Source organism: Tenrec ecaudatus, chromosome 10 (assembly GCF_050624435.1).
Source record: "Tenrec ecaudatus isolate mTenEca1 chromosome 10, mTenEca1.hap1, whole genome shotgun sequence".
In the NCBI taxonomy this organism is placed as follows: Eukaryota; Metazoa; Chordata; class Mammalia; order Afrosoricida; family Tenrecidae; genus Tenrec; species Tenrec ecaudatus.
The window spans coordinates 1,418,411-1,435,355 of NC_134539.1; the positions used below are offsets into that span (position 1 = coordinate 1,418,411).

The following is a 16,945-nucleotide window of genomic DNA, read 5'->3' on the forward strand; positions in this document are numbered from 1 at the left end:
GCTCGGGCATGTGTATGGGTGTGCATCTGCGAGTGTTCCCAGGTATGTAGATGGAGCATGTGCACGTGTGTGTGCTCAGGGGAGTGTGTGTGGGTGTCTGTGTGTGTGTGTGAGTGCACTTGTGGAGCATGTAAAGGTGTGCACTGGCAGGGCAGTGTATAGGTGCTGTACACGCCAGATTGTGTGGGATGTGTGCACCTGTCTGTTTGATGGTTTGAGTTGTATGACCACATGCCCCCACACTACCCGGGGACGTTTCATGTTCCTTTTAGAGCAGCGGGCGGTGGCAGCCGGGCCCCGTCCAGGTCTCTGGTCTCCGGGGCTGGGGACTGAGGTCAGCCTGGCCCACGTGTCCACTGGAAAGTGCTTTCCACACTCCTTGTGTGGTCACCACTCCCCTGTGCTCAGACAGGGGTTGGCCGACCGGCGCCCGGAGCTTCTGCTCACCTGCTCTGCCGCTACGCACCCAGGTGGGATGTGGGCCGATGTCTTTGTGGGCTGTTAGACCCAGTGACCTTGGTGCCTCCTCCCCAAGACCATGGACCTGAGCCCCCAGCCACTCATCCCCTTAAGGTGTGGACTTATGTCTCAGAAGTTGAAAATGAAAAAAAAATTGGAACGATAGAGAAGATTAGCATGGCCCCTGCGCAAGGATGACACGCAAATTCGTGAAGCGTTCCATAGAAAAAAAACTTGAAAATGGGTCCTAACTTGCCCCCAAGAGTCTATCCAGGGCCCGAGAGAGCAGGGCGGGGGCGGGGGGGGAGGGCACAAGTGGAAGACAGAGGGGTGCAGCCCTGGGGCCATGGGTCTGGCTCTCCCCTCTGCCTAGGCAGGTTGAGCCAATACCTGAGACAGGTCCCAGAGGTGGGGGGTGGAACTATTTGCAGGGCCCTTGTGGGGTGGGCAGTGTGGGTGGTGGGCGATCTGGTCAGGGAGGGGCACCCAGGTCTTGAGGAAGTGTCTCCTCCAACACGGGGCAGAAATTGGGGGGGCGTGGGATGAGTCGGGGGAAGCATGTGGTGCCCCAGCACCAACCCAGGCTACCTCCCAGACATCCTGTGAGCCACCAACTGTGGACAGGGGCTTGGAGTCCCCGGATGTGCTGTTTCTTAGAGTCTGAGTCCTCCATGGCAGCTGGGACACCCTGCACAGGTGCTGTGGGGCCAGCCTGGTCACGATCCCGCGACCTTTCTTTCTCCCACCTGATCATGCCTAGCACCCACCCCAGCCACTGCCAGGGGCGGCGGGAGGGGGGGGGGGTCGGCTAGCTGACCTGGGGGCTGTGCCTGGCTCCCATTCCTATTTAAGCCGAGAACAGAACCGACTGGGCTGGTGGGGCTGAGTTTAAAGAACAAATGTCCTGTCAGCCCACTTCTGCTGAGCTGCTGACGGCATCTTGGGGACGCCTGGAGCCGGTAATGAGTATGAATATGGAAGCCTTGTTGGGGGGGGGGGGAGTTGCTCCGAGTAAATGACGCACTTGATGGCCTGCCAGCGGCGGGACGCCGGTCCCCAGGCCTGATTTACCATCGCCAACACTTTTTATTAGCTCCAGGCTAATAAAAATATTTAATAAGGAATCAGGACGGTTTATCTGTAATGAAAGAGACTCGCGTGCCCGCATCCTTACAGCTGAGAAATTGGAAGCAGGAGAAGTCGTGAAATAAGCAGCTGTAGAAATGACAGACGCGCCCATTTCGCGCCGCGCCGCCGCGCACGCGCCCCCATAAACATAATCGATTCCTCGGGCTCCTTGGGGCGGCGGGGGCCGCCATGTGCAAGCGCGACCGTCCCGCTGCCACAGCCGCGCGAGCGGGGAGGTGATTAAATACGAGAAAAATCTGGCTGTCATTGCATTTAAAATCAAATCAAGATTCATTTGTTACCTCAAATGAACCGGTTCACCAGCCCTGCCAGCAAGCCGCTGGGGCCCGTGGAGCTAGAAAGAGCGCGGGCGGGCGCTGCGTAATAACTTGTTCTAGGAAGGGGCTTTCATGGGGCCGCCCCCAGCCAGCCACGCGCCTGCTTCATTAATTTAGTTACGGCCACTAGACTCGACTGCAGGCCTGGCTCAAGTCCATCTAAATCTGGGCGGTGGCAGTCCCTCGCACACACACTCGGCCCCAGGACCCACCTGCAGGAGGATGCACAGACGAGGGTCGTGGAGCCAGGGCCCAGGCTCCGGCTTTGGCTGGGAAGCCCCTTCCACCCAGAGCAGACCCCCTTCACCCAAGGGCTCCTGAGAAAGGCCAGCTGGAGGCCAGCTGGAGGCAGGCTGGAGAAGTGCCCAGAAGGTTTTAGCGCCTCAAGGGTCAAAGTTCAGGAAATGTACTCACCTGGCACCTGGCGGCAGGGACAGGTGGACAGAGGTGGGAGGCAGCAGAGTCCAGCTGGTCCGTGCCAGGTGGGAGCCTGAGGTCCACGTCTGGAAGTAGAATTCCCCCCAGGAGCTGTGTGTCTGGGATAGCCTGCCCCTCGTGGTAAGCACCGGGAGCCTTGGGTCTGCTGGTCTGGGCCTGGCCTCACCACTGTCCAGGCTGCTGACCTTGCAGGCAGCCAGCAGGTCTCACCATGGGTGGTGGGCGGGAGAATGATGAAGGTTGACTGGCTGGGTGGCCAGTGGGTGAGCAGGTAGGTGGACAGACACAGAGACGAATGTACAGATAGATGAGGCGTGTTCTCTTTCTCCACATCCCCCAGCCCAGTGCCACCTCCTCCAGGAAGCTGCCCTCCATGGAGCAGGGGGCCTGTAGCCAAGAGTGGACTGAGGAAAGACCCAAGGGAGGGTCTGGGGGAGGGCCTGTGGGAGGGTCAGGGCTCTGTGCGGGAGGCCAAGGGTGGACCAGTCTGGCTTCTGTTGTGGTCTGTCTTCAGAGGGGCAGGTCATGGCGGTTGGAAGCCTTCCCCCATTCCCAGGGGGCCCAGCGCTGAGGGGTTGTCCCCGTCTCTGGGTGTGTGAGATGTGGTGTGTGTGTCAGTGTGTGTGAGATGTGGTGTGTGTGTCAGTGTGTGTGTTAGCGTGTGGCATTGAGTGTGTGAGATATGGTGGGTGTCTCAGTGTGTATAAGTGTGTGCACGAGAGACTGGGTGTCAGTGTGGTTGTGTGTGTGTGTGTGTGTGCCTTGTGTGTTTGTCTCCTGAGTGGTCATGTTTATTTGTGGTGTGTGTGGGGTGGGGTGGTGGTTGGTGGTATGTGGGGGGACGTGTGTGCGGGGTGGTTGGTGGTACAGGTGTTGGGGTTTAGGTTGGTGTGTGAAATGTAATGTGCTGTATGTTTGGGGGTACAGGTGTGTCGGGATGTAAATATGTCTATTGGACTACCGGTGGGGCGCGTCAGGGTAGCAGGTGAGCACCTCAGGGCCTCCCCTGCCCTTGGATCCCACGAGCCTGGGCCCCTCTTCAGCTGATGGCTGGACACCTGCTGCCATGTCTCCGGGGTGAACGAGACCCTCCTGGGCTCACAGAGCTCTGACAGCGAGGGTGTGGGGGCTAGAGGCACAGCTCCGCGGCTGGGAAGGCCGGCCAGGGTGGCAGCTTGTCCCCGCCAACTGCAAGGCAAGCTGTCATGGTGCTGGCAGGCACCACGCAGCGTGTTTGCAGACTGCAGCCCACAGCTTCCCCAGCCTCCGCCACTGCCGCGCAAGTGAGCAGCAGAACAGCCCGGCGGGGAGAGATGGGCGCTCTGGGGTGGGGGTGGCAGCTGGCGGTGAGGCTGGGGCAGTGGGCAGTTTCCAGAAGGGCAGAGGACTCTGGATGAACAGAGGGGCGGGACGTCTAGGGGCCGGGCAGGAGGGGCCTATAAGCATGGGGCTGCTTGGGTGCAGTGGGGTGGGGGTGGGGGTAATTCCTGAGAAACCCAGAGGTTCCCAGGCTTCTGGGGGAGGCAAGTGCCTCCCTGGGGGCCAGTCCCCGTCCAGACTAGGCGTCGTCATGTTCTGGGGATAGTCAGTCTCCCACTCTCAGGACTGTGTACGGAGGGGCTGCCCCCTCTGTTGGGTCCAGTCTGCTAGATATCCTAGTGGACTGGCAGGAGCTGTGGGGAAGTGGGTAGGCAGCAGGCATCACTCTCACTGATACCAGTCCTTTTCAGCCCAGCCCCCTCCCCAGCTGCAGGCCTGGGGAGCCCAGGTGTGAGTCAGGCCAAACCGGGACCATCCGTGGGCACAGGGCTGGCACACAGGCCACCCACCACTGGAGGCTGGAATACTGGCCCCTCAGACCCTCCTGGCAGGGCTGGGCATGGGGGCGACCCCTGTGGAACCCCAAGAGAAGAGCAGGAGGAAGGCAGAGTGGGGTGAGGGAACTGGCCTCAGATTCCTGACCTGCTAACAAAAACAGTCATACCCTCCCCCTGCCCTGCAGACTGGGTGCTGGTCTGGTCACCTCCCTGCCCCCATGCGGGGCCCTGGACTCAGACTCAGTCTCTGGCTCCTTGGGTGGGGCCAATGGCACCTGTGTTGGGTTACACAGAAGGGGTCAGTGCTCTGCCCCCTGGTTTTCCCAGGACAGGCTGCCCTGTCCCCTGCACGGGCCCAGTCAGGACCCACACTGGCCCCAGGTGTCTCCACACGTCCACCTCTGCTGCAGGAGGGGCCAACCTCCAGACCAGGCCTGTCACCAATGTCCAGGCCCACCCCTGCCAGACTGAGCAGTGTGGGGTTGGCATTGAACAAGATGGCCTGACCTCTGTGGGTGCCAAGGATGGGTGCAGTGCTCAGCCAGGGTGGGGTGTAGGGGATGTGTTTAGGGCATGCCGGGTCCTGCAGTGGAGGTGCCCGATCTGGATACAACCCTCCCTGGACCAGCTGCTGAGACCCAGGCCCAGGGTGAACTGCACCCCACTCACTCAGGCTCCACCCCTTCCTGGGCTGCTCCGCCCACAGGCGGGGCTGAGGTTGCTGGGTAGAGCAGCCAATCTTGAGGGGTCTGCAGCTCAGCCTCTGTTCTCACCTCAGAACCGGGTCGGGGACTTGAACCACAGGCCTTCCCATTAGCCCTGCGCACACTGGCTGTGGGCCAGCTCACAGGGAATGGAAGGGGGAAGACAGGCTCCAGGGTCCAGTCCATGTTCTTCCTTCCTAGGGAACCTGGCTCTGAGAATCAACAAGGAAAACATCCCTATTGAGTCCTCTTGGCTATGAGTGGCCACCCCTAAGCCAGGCCCATCTCGGCTGCCCTGGGGTTTGGACACTGCCCACTGTGCTGGGGCCCTGCCCGGTGTGACTGAGGACAGCTGACCCTGAGTGTACTGGAAAAGAGGGACCCCCCAGGGGGATGCTGATTGGCAGGGGGGTGCTCTGCCATCTGTCCTCCCCCCAAAGATGTGCTTCCCCCACCCTTGCAGGCAGAGCTTGATCCTGGACCCCAGCGTGGCTCTGTAGCCCGAGGTCTGCCTAGATCCTGCCCCACCACTTCTGGAGGTGTCTTACATGCACCCTGGCCTCAGTGTCAATGGGAGCAGGGCTAGGCTAGCCCCTCATGGCAAGAAGGGGGCCCAGGGACACGTGGGGAGTCAGAGGGGGCTGCTTTCCATGGTCCACCCCTGAGCCTCAGACCCCAATGCAGGCCTGAGCTGCCCCTTGTGCAGGGCAGTCAGTTGGTGACCAGGGGGTGAGGGCCCTGCCCAGGCTGGAGGTGGAGCCAAGGTCCACTGAGTGACAAGTCACATGATGGAGGCCCTGGATGATCTGAGGAAGAGGAGGAGGAAGGGCCCACACCAGCTCATCTGGGGCCAAGTGGGGGTGATGGGGGGTGGGGAGGTACAGCAACAAAGGTCCCCAGCCTGTGAGCAGCAGAGTGGAGAACTGGACTGCCGGTCTCTGAGGACCACGCAGTGTGCCTGCTCTCTGGATCGGGGACTTGTCCCCTGACTCCTCCCCACGGAGCCTTTCCTGGGCTGGGCTCCTCGAGGCACTGCCCCCCCTTCCCCGGGCCCCCTGTGATGTCACAGGGTGTCCACTGGGCCTCTCTTCCTAGTCCTGTATCACAGCCACTGACAGGCTGGCAGGCTGCTGAAGACAGGGACCCCCCCACCCCAGCCAAAGCTGCCCCGCCCATAGCTAGCAGAATGCTTCCCTCTGGCCGTGGGGTGGGGTACGGACCCATGGGGGGTTGTCCTCGCAGTCCACCCTGCTCTGCCCACCCCCAACCTCCCCAGCCCAATGGTCAAACAAAGCCCAGGCGTTTGGGTTTGAACTGACTTTATTATCTTGTAAATGTGGTGTTTACAAAGCGCTCTACATGACGGTCAGCCTGTGTGTGGTGGGAGCTGCCCTTGGCAGGTGTCCCGCCAGCAACATCTGTCAGTAACAGCAGAAGCAGGGGCGGGGCGGGGCGCTGGGGATGCAGCCCCAGGGCCCCCAGGAGGATGTACACTCAGCAGGCCGGGCACCACAGCCCTGCCTCCGGGTCAGCAACGGCGAATTCCACTGTGTTTATTTGCTTATTAACAGTCATGAGTTACAGTACTTTAACCCCTAACCAAACTCTTTAAAAAACAAAACAAAACGGAAAACAAAGGAAAACAAGAGGACCGGCTCCTCCTGTGCGGTCTCTCGTCCAGAGACTGGCGTCCGCTGCGAACCGAGCGCCACCCAACACTCAAGTCAGACACAGTTTGATACACTTACGCTCAGCTCTCTTTTCTTACACTTTTGTCTGCTAAAAATAGTATTGCAAATTTTGGCTTCTTTTGACATAGAAATCGCAGTCATGTGCAAAATGCCAACCCTGGAAGGGGCGGGAGTGCAAGCGGGCTGCCCATGTGTGCCACCAGAGGCCGCATGCGCCTTCCAAAACACAAACCAACAAACTGACGGTCAACAGAAAGACGGGCACCTTTGCAAGCCGGGGGCGGAGCCCTCCAGGCCTGGCGGGGGGGGGGGGGGGGGCGGGGGCGGTGCGGCGCAGCAGCAGTGAGGGACAGTGGTTACAGCTTGTGCACAGGCTCCATCCCAGGCTTCCCAAGGACTGCTGGCAGGAGCCTGGAGGCTGGCTTTGGGCTTTCACAGGGTTAATGGCCCACAAGCCCACCCCCCACAAGAACTTCCCATACAAACAACCCTTTGGAGGTGGGGGTCCCAAGCAGAGAATGTGTGGAGGTGGCATTGGGGAGCCTGCCCCCACCCCCCTGTCACCCCCACATGAGCTGCCAGGTCCCAGGCAGTGGGGCTCCAGCTCAGTGGGGTGGGCTGGGGCCAGGCCAGCTCTCATCTTGGTGCAGCCGTGTGGCCCCCATGGAGGAGGTGCCACCACCAGTCTGCCCACCTCTGTCCCAGAAATAAACACAAGTATGGGAGACAAAGAAAGACGGACAGGGAGCTCACTCTCCCCACCCCCATCTCAAGCCCCTGCCAGGCAGCCGTCCCTCATGGGGACACACACCCATCCTCGGAGACTGTGCAGAGGGGCTGGCGAGACATGCCACCCTCCACAGGCACCACCTCCCCCCAGCAATGCCGACATCGGGGCCAAGTGAGACGGTGTGTCCCCCCCTGTCCCCCCCTCTGGGGAGAACCACAGGGGACTCTGGCTCAGACCAGACCAGTGCACACAAGACAGGATTCAAGTACCAGGCAGCGGCGGCCAGGAGGCCCCGGGCTCACAGTATCTGCCACCTCTCTCGTCCCTCCTGGGGACTTGTGCAGGTGGCCCCGGCTGGAAGGCCGGAGAGGGCGGGTGAGGCTGCCCCGCCCCTGAGGGCCGGCCCCCTCTGCACTCGCCCCCAGTGCAAGGCTACAATTAGTTCTGGAATAGACTGTGTGAGGTGGTATTGCTACTACTCAGCTCAGGGTCAGGTGGGGGCAAAGCACACACACCGAGGGGTTCTTTTCTCGGGCGACAGGGACTAGGGTCACCCCGTGGGTGCAATGGTCCCACCTCTGGACCTAGTCTTCGTGTAAGGACGGACGGGGGTCCGGGTTACCTGGGGGAAATGGTCAATATGCTAAGGCACTCTGGATGGCCCCTCCATGCCGCTGCGGCACATCTGGCCGGGGGAGCCCCGGCGAATAGTCTGCGCCCCTGCCCTCTGCCAGACAGTTAGTGCAAAAGGCCGCCTGGATCACCCACGGCGGGGACTGCACACATTGGTCAACAGTCTTCTCGGCTGCCTGACCGCACATGCCTTCCTGACCTGGGACCCAACGGGAGGACTGACCCCAATGACCACCTGACCCCGGCAGCACACTGGCCTCAGGATCCAGGGACACCTGTGGGTGCGGAGGGAGACAGCCTCCAGCGTCCACTGTGACAGTCAAACTAAAGTGCAGGTTGGGGAGCGTGGAGCAGGGAGCGGGGGATAAAGGGTGGGAAACCCCAGAGGGAAGTCACCACTCACCACCAGGGCCGCAGGAGGTACCCGGAGGCCCCTCCTGGCTCCAGGGACAGGGAGACAGAGTGCCTCCTCTGGCCAGCAGGAGCGGCCACAGTCCTGAGCCCACAGGACTGCCCCCCCCCCTGCCCATGCAATTGGGGACCTGCTGGGTTCGGCAGGGGCCACGCCTGGAGCCCCAGCTCCAGTTTCCTTTCTGGGGGGCACCAGATCTTTCTGGAATGCAGGCAGGGGCAGGTCTGAGCCCTCTTCTCTGGGGAGGGGCAGGTGGCGGGCAGGGCAGGCACTACAGGGCTTTGCCCTCCAGCTGCAGGGGGCCTTAGCTTTTGGTCTGGGGGGGCATGAACAGAAGGGAGGGGACTATGGGATCAGGGCACTGGACAGACAAAGCGTAGAGGAAGCAGCAGATCCACCTCTGCTGGGGGGGGGGGGGGGTTACAGATCCCTGACCAGGAGGACAACACAGCCCTTCATACCCTGTGCCCCCTTAAAAAGAGTCCCAAGGGGACGGATCACCCTCCTGGGGCCCACCCTCATGGCCCACCACTGGCTCCAGGGCTCACCCAGCTTCCCAAGGCCTGAGCGAGGGGTTCAGCAGGGCTTCCTGCTGGGCAGGACCCAGCCCAAGACACTAGAGCCCCCAGGGGGGCGTGAGTGGGACCTAGTTGGGGGGGCAGGGGAGCCATAGCTCAGGGGAGGAGAGGCATGTCTCCCGATCATCAGAGGGGAGCCCCCCAGTGCAGGGCAGTGAGGGCAGGAACACCCGTGCCCCTCAATTTTTGCTCTTTGGGGTTCAAAACATAGCAAACAGATGTCAGTCAGAATGGAAACAAAAACAAGCAGACCCCCAAGAGCAGAGGCGGTGGTCAGCCACTGCCAGGAGAGTCCCCCACTCCCTAGGGAGGGCACAGGGTGGGGATGAGGGAGACCCAGGGACTGGCTTTGCCCAGGCACACGCTCCCTCCGTCAAGTGCAAGGTGGCCCAAGGAGGCCAGACCCCTGGAGCCTCGGGACACAGACAAATGAGAGGCGTGTATTACTGGGGGCCCAGCTTCATGCTACAGGCTCTGAGGGGCCCGCTGGAATCCCCCTGGTGAAGGAACGGAGTGTCACAGGACATGGCCACACACACCCCCTCCCATGGGCCACCGGTGGCCACTGGCTTTGTCTTCCTGGGTGAAAGGACAGAAAGGAGACAGGGAGGGAGGGGGTTGCTAATCAGGGGAGGGGACTTCCCACACCTCCCCAGGGGAGGGGAAGCTACAGCTTGGAGGCTGACCTGGGGGCAGGGGAAGGCACCCCCGGCCTTCTAGCCGCTAGGTCTCCAGTGACCTGGTCGCTTACAGTGTAACCACCGCAGGCGTTTCCTTCATATGTTTAGATACAAGCAGAGGCCGGCACATGGTGTCCAGGCAACAGTGTCAGCTCAGTAGGGTGGTGCTCGGCTCAGGGCTGGGTTAGGATCGCATGCAGCAGCACTAGCCTGAGGTCCCCGAGCCGCCGCCCGGAGGCCCTTACAGAGTTCCCGGGTAGCCTCCTGGCTCAGGCCTCCTGGCCGGTGTCTCAGGCCTGCTGGAGCTGCCCGGCTCGAAGGGCGGGGGTGGGCTCTGGCCACCAGAGGCCGGGACCTCAGGCGCAGCCACCTCCTGGATGACCGAGCCGGTCCCATCAGCCTCCTCACCAGCCTGGAAGGCAGGGTTGGCGGGGGCGGGGGCGCCCAGGTCTGCGCTGGGGTCGGTCCTCAGAGCCACGATGGCGGCGGCGACGTCTCCCCGGCGCTCGGCGAAGAGGCGCTGCTCGAAGACCTGGGCGGTGGAGGGCTGGAAGTCGGGGTCCAGGGGCACGCCGGCGGTGGAGGCACCCATGACTGTGCGGTACATCTCCACCCCCTCAGGCAGCATGGACTTGATCTTGGGCAGCCAGCGCTTCCGGACACGGCGGGCGTTGGTGCACATGTCGGCTGCGATCACGTTCATCTCACTCTCCTTGAAGCTAGGCGCGAAGTTCTGGCAGTACACTGCAACGACAGCCCGCTGCGGTGACACCCACCACCCATGAAGGAAGACCCCCGAGGGCTGCTGTCATCCAGGCCCTGGCAGCAGTTCCCCAAGGGGGAGGGGACCGCTGTCAACCCCAGCTCCACTCCCCTAACAGCCCCACCCGCAAAGCCTGTCTTCCTGAGAAGGCAGGCCTCAGGCTCTAGCGACCTGGGTGTGAGCAGCTGGCCCCTGGGCCAGGGGTGGACACAGGCCTGCTCGGGCTACTTTAAGAGGGGTGTGGAGGGGAGGCAATAGTCTGCCTGGACCACCCCACCCCCTCACGCCCAGGAGTGGGAGACAGAGCGGCCGAGCAGATGGCAAAGGCTGAAAATAACTCCAAATGTAAATAAGGGGTTTGTTCAAAAAGGAACATTAGATCTATTTCACGTATTAAAATAGTCTCACAGCTGAGTTCATCCTGCCGAGAAGCCTCACTAGGAACGTTAGCACCTCAAGACCTGGATTTTCAGAGCAGCTCTTTCTGCCCAGCCCCTCCCTCCTGGCCCCGGCCCTGGACACCCTGCCCTGGGACCCCGGCCGCCTTACGTTTCACGGCGTTCAGGACACGGCTGTCCAGTGGCTTGCGGCTGGGGTCACTGGTAGAGGACCGGATTCCAGTGCCACAGCTGTTGGCCAGCGTGTTTCTGGAGGGGGCACGGGCAAAGAGAGACGTTTCTAAGGAGCTGCCCTGGGCCCAGCCCCCCACTCTGCAGGCAGGAGGAGCCCAGGTGCCCAACAGTTCATGTAGAAGGGGTCTAGGAACCCCACCCTGTATGCAGAAAGTCCTGGAAACCCCCACCCTGCACATTGAAGCTCCCACATCCTGCAGGGAGGTCCCTCAGATCCCTGATCAGGATGCCCCCAGGAAAGGGCTGGAGAGCCCACAAGTCCTCTGGGAAAGGTCAGCTAAACCAACCCCCCTGCTCTCAGTGGCTGCCTGCCTGTGGGACCCACCTGTCGAAGAAGGTGGCCAGGAGCCTGCGGAGCAAGACCTTGTGCTTCACCCCTGCACACAGGTGGCAGTTCATCAGCTGGCCCCGCGTGATGTAGACGCCGGAGCCTGCGGCCAGTCAGTACAGGATAAATCAGAGGGGACCCTGAGAGGGGCCCTTGACCATAGGGCTCCCTGGCCTCCTGGGGAAGGGGTGCCTGAGGCAGGGCCACCAGAGAACGGCTGGTCCTGGGGGGGGCAGCTGTGAACTACCCGCCCCCCAAGACACAGACCTCGTCCCCGGGACAGAGTGGCTTTGGTTGAGGCATGACCTGGGGCAGGGAGCAGGGGCAAGGTGGTCACTGTCTAACACACCCCCATCCAGGTGACAGGCCCGGGGGGGGGGTGATGGTGATGTGTGATCCTTGGGACACCTGGAAAATGATCCCTATCAGGGCTGGCTACGTGGGCAGCTGGCCAGCTGACAGCCTGCTCTGGGCAAGGCGGGGTTAGTGCACATATGTGGTCTCCATCCACTGGAGAGTGGGACCGTGGGTCAGGGCCCAAATGCTGTGGGGGTGAGCTACTGGGTTCATCCTAGGTTTGGGCAAGAGCCCTGGGAGCTGGTGGGGACTCTGTGCTCCAAAGCCAACAACTGGACACCCCACCATGTAGCCCGGGGAGATAGGTTCCTCTTTAAAAGGCCAGTGCCCTCCCAGCTGGCCATGGCCCTCTTGGTGCAGTCAGGCCATGGGTGGTATTTATGGGAGAGAACATTCTAGAACACCCAGCTGGTAGGGAGAAGCCTGATGCAATCTGGATCCATGGGCCAAGGGGTCAGTTACAGCCCGTGCTGGGGGGGCGGGGCATGAGAATGGGTGGGAAGGCGAGGTTGAGGCTCTCACACATAGTCCACTGTGTATCTCCCCGCCTGCCTCCCCCACCCGCCCAAGAAAGAGGGGCCAAGGGCTTTCTTTCCAGGCGGGGCGACACTAGAAACCTCAAAGGCCAAACTTTTGAGACCAGGCAGGGTTAGGTGGGGGACAGAGGGGGGAGGGCAGCACAGAGCCACTTTTATCAGTGACCTACATTCCCACACAGCGCTGGCTGTGCCAGTCCAGGCCCCACCCAAGCACCCAGGGGATTTAGTTCAGATTTTGCTAAGTTAGCTCCACAGACCGACTCCCAGTGCTGACGCTCCCCACCCCCCTACCCCTGAGATGTGCCACAGGGACTCACCTGCCACCAGCTCCAGCTTCTCGCCAGGGTCCCCCTCTGAGTAGAGCTTGGGGTGACAGCGGTACCCAATCTGGCTGATGAGGCTGGCAGGCAAGGCCACCAGGTCCCGGCGGATGAGGACGCAGGAGCGGCTCTCCAGGGGCACTGGCTCAGGTTTCTCTTGCACTGTGGGCAGAAGACCAGCCAATGTGAGGGGGCAACCCGCTGGCCCAAGGCCCCTTCCCTGCACACACGGGTAGTGCTGAGGCCCAGGAATGAGAGGGTGTGGCAGGTGCCAGGGAAAGGCAGAGGGGCCCCCTTCCCTGCCCTCTCTGGGCTATGCTCTGAGTGCTTGCTTCACCTGCCACCTGGCAGGGACACTGCCCCTCCCTCTGCAGGGTCAGCCATGTATGGGCAGAGGGGCCTGTCAGCTGGATGAGTGGGCAGGGGACTTGGCAACACCACCAGAGTCTTGCCCACAAACAGGTACAGAGGCTGCAGCAGGACAAGGAGATTGGGGGCAGGGAGGGGGGGGGGCTTGGATGGCCTCTGTCTGCTGAGGAACTCCGGAAGGGCCCAGCAGCAATCTCTGGAGTCATCCGCCAGCGCCTGCCCCATGTTACCCTGGAGGCCTTGCTCCCAGCTGCAGTCACTAGCCAGCTGCACCTGTAACACACCTGTCTGGGCAGGTGGGTTCCAGCTGCGGCCCTGTCTGGGGTCCAGGTGTGAACAAAGCCCCAGGCTGCTGAGGTCACTGGGGTGGGGGTCGGTCCAGCTGGCCTGGAGGTGGTCATGCCAGCTCGGGCCAGGAAGGTGGCTTGTGGGAACTTGGCCTGCAAGGGGGCTGGGCTTCTCCTGTGGCTGCAGGACAGGGGCTCCCAAGCTGGTTACCCAGGGGCATGGGTCTGGGGACGCATGCGGGAGCTACTGCCTGGAGGACTAGGGGTGGGCAGGGCACCTGGGCATCTCTGTACCACCGAGCCCAGGTGCTGCTGTGAGGTAAGTGGTGGGCCACTCACCACCAGGTGGTCAGTTCAAGCCTACCAACTGCCCTGAAGGAGGAAGGTGAGGCTTTGCCCCCATGAAGATGTACAGCCCCCAGCTCTGCTCTGCTCCACCCCGCGGAGTCGCTCACCATGGGCCAGACTGGAGTCTGTATGTCCTTTGTGGATTAACTCTGTGCCAGGCCCCCGGGGAGTAGAGGCGGTATTCCACAACCACAGTCAGAGGGCACGTGGCGGGGCATGTGTGTGTGTGTGTGTGTGTGTGTGTGTGTGTGTGTGTGTGAAAACCACCTGCAGCTCAGCCTCCCCCACCGCAGTCCATGTGTACCTTGATATCCCCTAAGACCACCTGCAGGTCAGACTCCCCCACCACAGTCCATGTGTACCTCGATATCCCCCAAGACCGCCTGCAGCTCAGCCACACACCCCCACTGCAGTTTACACGCAGCTCAGCCCCCCCCCCTGAGAACACAGGTGCCCCTGACTCCCTACATTATGGGCAGGGGTGGGGAACTTGATGGAAGGTGGCCTGTCCTCCCATTACCCCCTGGGGCCCTCTTGTGTATGTGTGTCGGGGCAGGAGGGTGTTGTGTCTCAGGGCAGGAGTGGTGCTTCCTGGAGTCTTAATACAGTGCCCTCCAACCCGACACCCCCCCCCAGAGGCTCCACATGAGAGCAGAATTGTTCCCCCCCAAGGGCTCACAGCTAGCAGGGTCCCAGATGGCAGGGCAGGAGACCACCCAGGTGAGCTCACTGCTGCCTGTCTCTCCCTCCACCCTAGCCCCCCTGCTGGGGACTTTCCCCAACAGGCTTGCAAGGCGCTGCGGAGGGGGACAGCTGAGCTGGGACGTCTCTACAACCTGGAATTACCCAGGGTGCAAACGAGCCCAATGGTATTTTAGGCTGTAACTGCCACCCCCTCCCAGAGTCTGCAGATGACACACGCAAACAAGCACTCCCTGGGCGGCCTCTATAGAGCGCACTACCCACAGCCCCCTCCCCCCACCTCCTCCCCAGACAACTGAAAACCTGCTCTTTCTGCGCTGCAGGTGTCAGCACACAGAGGAAGGCGCTCAGAGCCTCTACACCTGCCCACCAAGCCAGAGCCCACCCGCCTGGCCTGCACCCTGCCCCGCCCGCTGGGGCTGGGACCTCTGGGTCCAGGTGGTCTCAGGCCAGGTGAGCTGGAGCCGGTGGCAGGAAGACCCCTGAAGTTCCCTCATCAGGACCCTCCCCCTACACACACACACACCCCAGCCCTCCTGGCACACCTCCTGGATGGGGGCAGAAGAAGCAGTGGCTGGAGGTCAGGGATCACAGGGCAGGAGCTGCCCTGGGCAATGGTCCCAAGTCAAAGGCCCAAGCACTCCCTGACTGAAGGGAATGAGGAGCCCAGTGGGTGGCCCCAGCCCTGTGAGGTGTCCGTCCCTCTGGGGAGACTGACTCAGATGGGAGACCGCTCTGGGCCCTTTCCCCTGGAGCCACTGGTACGTGAAGCCTGCTCTTGTCCCCAAGGCCACTGAGGTCATGAGGCCAAGGACCTACCCCAGTGATGCATGCTCCCAGAGAGAGCTGGGAACCTCGGTCGGGCAAGACGAGTGACTGGGAGAGACAGCCAGCAGCCCGCTTATAGACTGTGTTGTGGCAGGGGACAGACAGACAGACTCAGATCACACAGCCTTGGAAAGAAAACTCCTACGGAGCAGTTCTGCTCAGCACCAATGGCGTCAACTTGCCAATAACAGTCTGTCCTGTCCGCAGGAAGACGTAGCTTAGAGCCAGAGGGAAAGCACATGTGGAATCCCAGCACGGGGTTTACAGACACCCAGAGGCTCCGGAGCCGAGTCCTGGGGCACAGTGGCCCAGGGCCCCGGAGCCCAGTCCTGGGGTGCAGTGGCCCAGGGCTCCGGAGCCGAGTCCTGGGGCACAGTGGTCCAGGGCCCCGGAGCCCAGTCTTGGGGCGCAGTGGTCCAGGGCCCTGGAGCCCAGTCCTGGGGCGCAGTGGTCCAGGGCCCCGGAACCCAGTCCTGGGGCGCAGTGGTCCAGGGCCCCGGAGCCCAGTCCTGGGGCGCAGTGGTCAAGGACCTGGCTGCTAACAGAGGGACTGTGGCCCGACCATCAGAGCTCCAGAAGAGAGACATGGCGGGAGTGTCTGCTTCTGCAAAGATCAGCCTTGGAGATCCAGGCCCTTCTAGTCAGTCCCCGCGGGGGCGGGGTGGGGACTGCCCTGATGTACAGGTCAACATAAAGGGCCGTGGAGCAGAGCGGAGGGCTCACCGCTTACGGCCAACTTCCGTGAACCCACGCAGTGGACCCAGGTGGGTGGTCTTTTTAATACATGCTGTGGGCCAGCTGGTTCCCCACATATAGGCTGGGGGAGGGGGACTTAGCATGTGACCTTGGGAAAGCACAGGACCCCTGAGGAAGGGCGCTGCGTGGCCCTGGCTAAGAGTGAACGCCTGGCTGTCCTACCACGGCAAGACCTGTAACAGAGGTCCCCAAATCCCACCTTCCATTCCTGGCTGGAGCCTTGTGTGATGCATCTGCCAGTCACACCTCCGACAGGGACCGGAGCCACCACACACTGAGATGGCTCAGAGTGCAGGAGGGGAGAGAAGACAGCCTGGGAGGGGAGCAGCAGCGCCCCCGGGGGTCCAAGTGGCAGGTGAGCAGGTGGGGAGATGCGTGTGCACACTCTTCACCACAAGGAAAGTGCGATCAAAAGGGCTGGGGGGGGGGGGGAAATGCTGCGTCCCCCAGTGGAGGGCAGTGCAGAAAGTGCTGCGCAAGCGTTCGTGAGGACAGCTGGACGTCCACCGTAGCCAGTCCACTCCAAGAAAACCACACACACACCAACACGGGAGAGAAACACGTGCTTCTGGGGCCTCCGTCTCCTTTGACAGACAGACACAGCGCCCGGCACAACAAGGCTGCTCCGAGGGAGAAAGACGAGCCCTTTGCTCCAGTGAAGACGGAGCCTCAGGACCCACAGAGCCAGTTCTAGTCTGTCCTCCATGGTCACTGGGAGACAGAACACTGCAACTTAGCTATTTGAAGCGTTCTCTGGACGGGCTCCCCGAGCCCTGGTGGCATAGTGGTTATGTACTGGGTGGGTACCCGCAGTCAGCAGTTTGAAACCACCAGCCACTCCACAAGAGGAAGCCAAGGCTTTCCACTCCCATGAGGGGCCACAGCCTAGACACTCACAGCAGCAGCCCCGCCCTGTCTCACAGGGTGGCTGTGCGTCGGCACTGACTCCACGGCACTAAGTATTGGTGGCTGTTGGACATGCTGTCAGGAGAACATCATGCTTGGAAAAGACAGAAAGACCCTGGACAAGACGGACGGACACAGGGGCTGCCACAATGGGCTCAAACCACTGTGAGGGAGGCGTGGGGACCGGGTGGCATTTTGGTCC

At 61.8% G+C, this 16,945-nt stretch overlaps 1 protein-coding gene and 1 non-coding gene across 3 annotated transcripts in view; one reads left to right on the forward strand and one right to left on the reverse strand.

Moving 5' to 3' along the window:
• The first annotated feature begins 586 nt into the window (after positions 1-586).
• LOC142460427 (U6 spliceosomal RNA) lies at positions 587-688 on the forward strand. The gene has a single exon (XR_012786636.1). It is a non-coding gene; the product is annotated as a U6 spliceosomal RNA (small nuclear RNA).
• A 5,498-nt stretch (positions 689-6,186) lies between these two features.
• The window catches only part of NACC2 (NACC family member 2), a 45,910-nt gene continuing 35,151 nt past the window's right edge, over positions 6,187-16,945 (reverse strand). For both annotated transcript variants that reach the window (XM_075559796.1, XM_075559798.1), the window contains exons 3-6: positions 12,545-12,709; positions 11,329-11,434; positions 10,921-11,018; positions 6,187-10,352 (exon numbers count right to left, since the gene is read on the reverse strand). In XM_075559796.1, the coding sequence (XP_075415911.1) occupies positions 9,850-10,352; positions 10,921-11,018; positions 11,329-11,434; positions 12,545-12,709 (872 nt within the window). In that variant the 3' untranslated portion in view covers positions 6,187-9,849. The remainder of the gene's footprint in view (positions 10,353-10,920; positions 11,019-11,328; positions 11,435-12,544; positions 12,710-16,945) is intronic.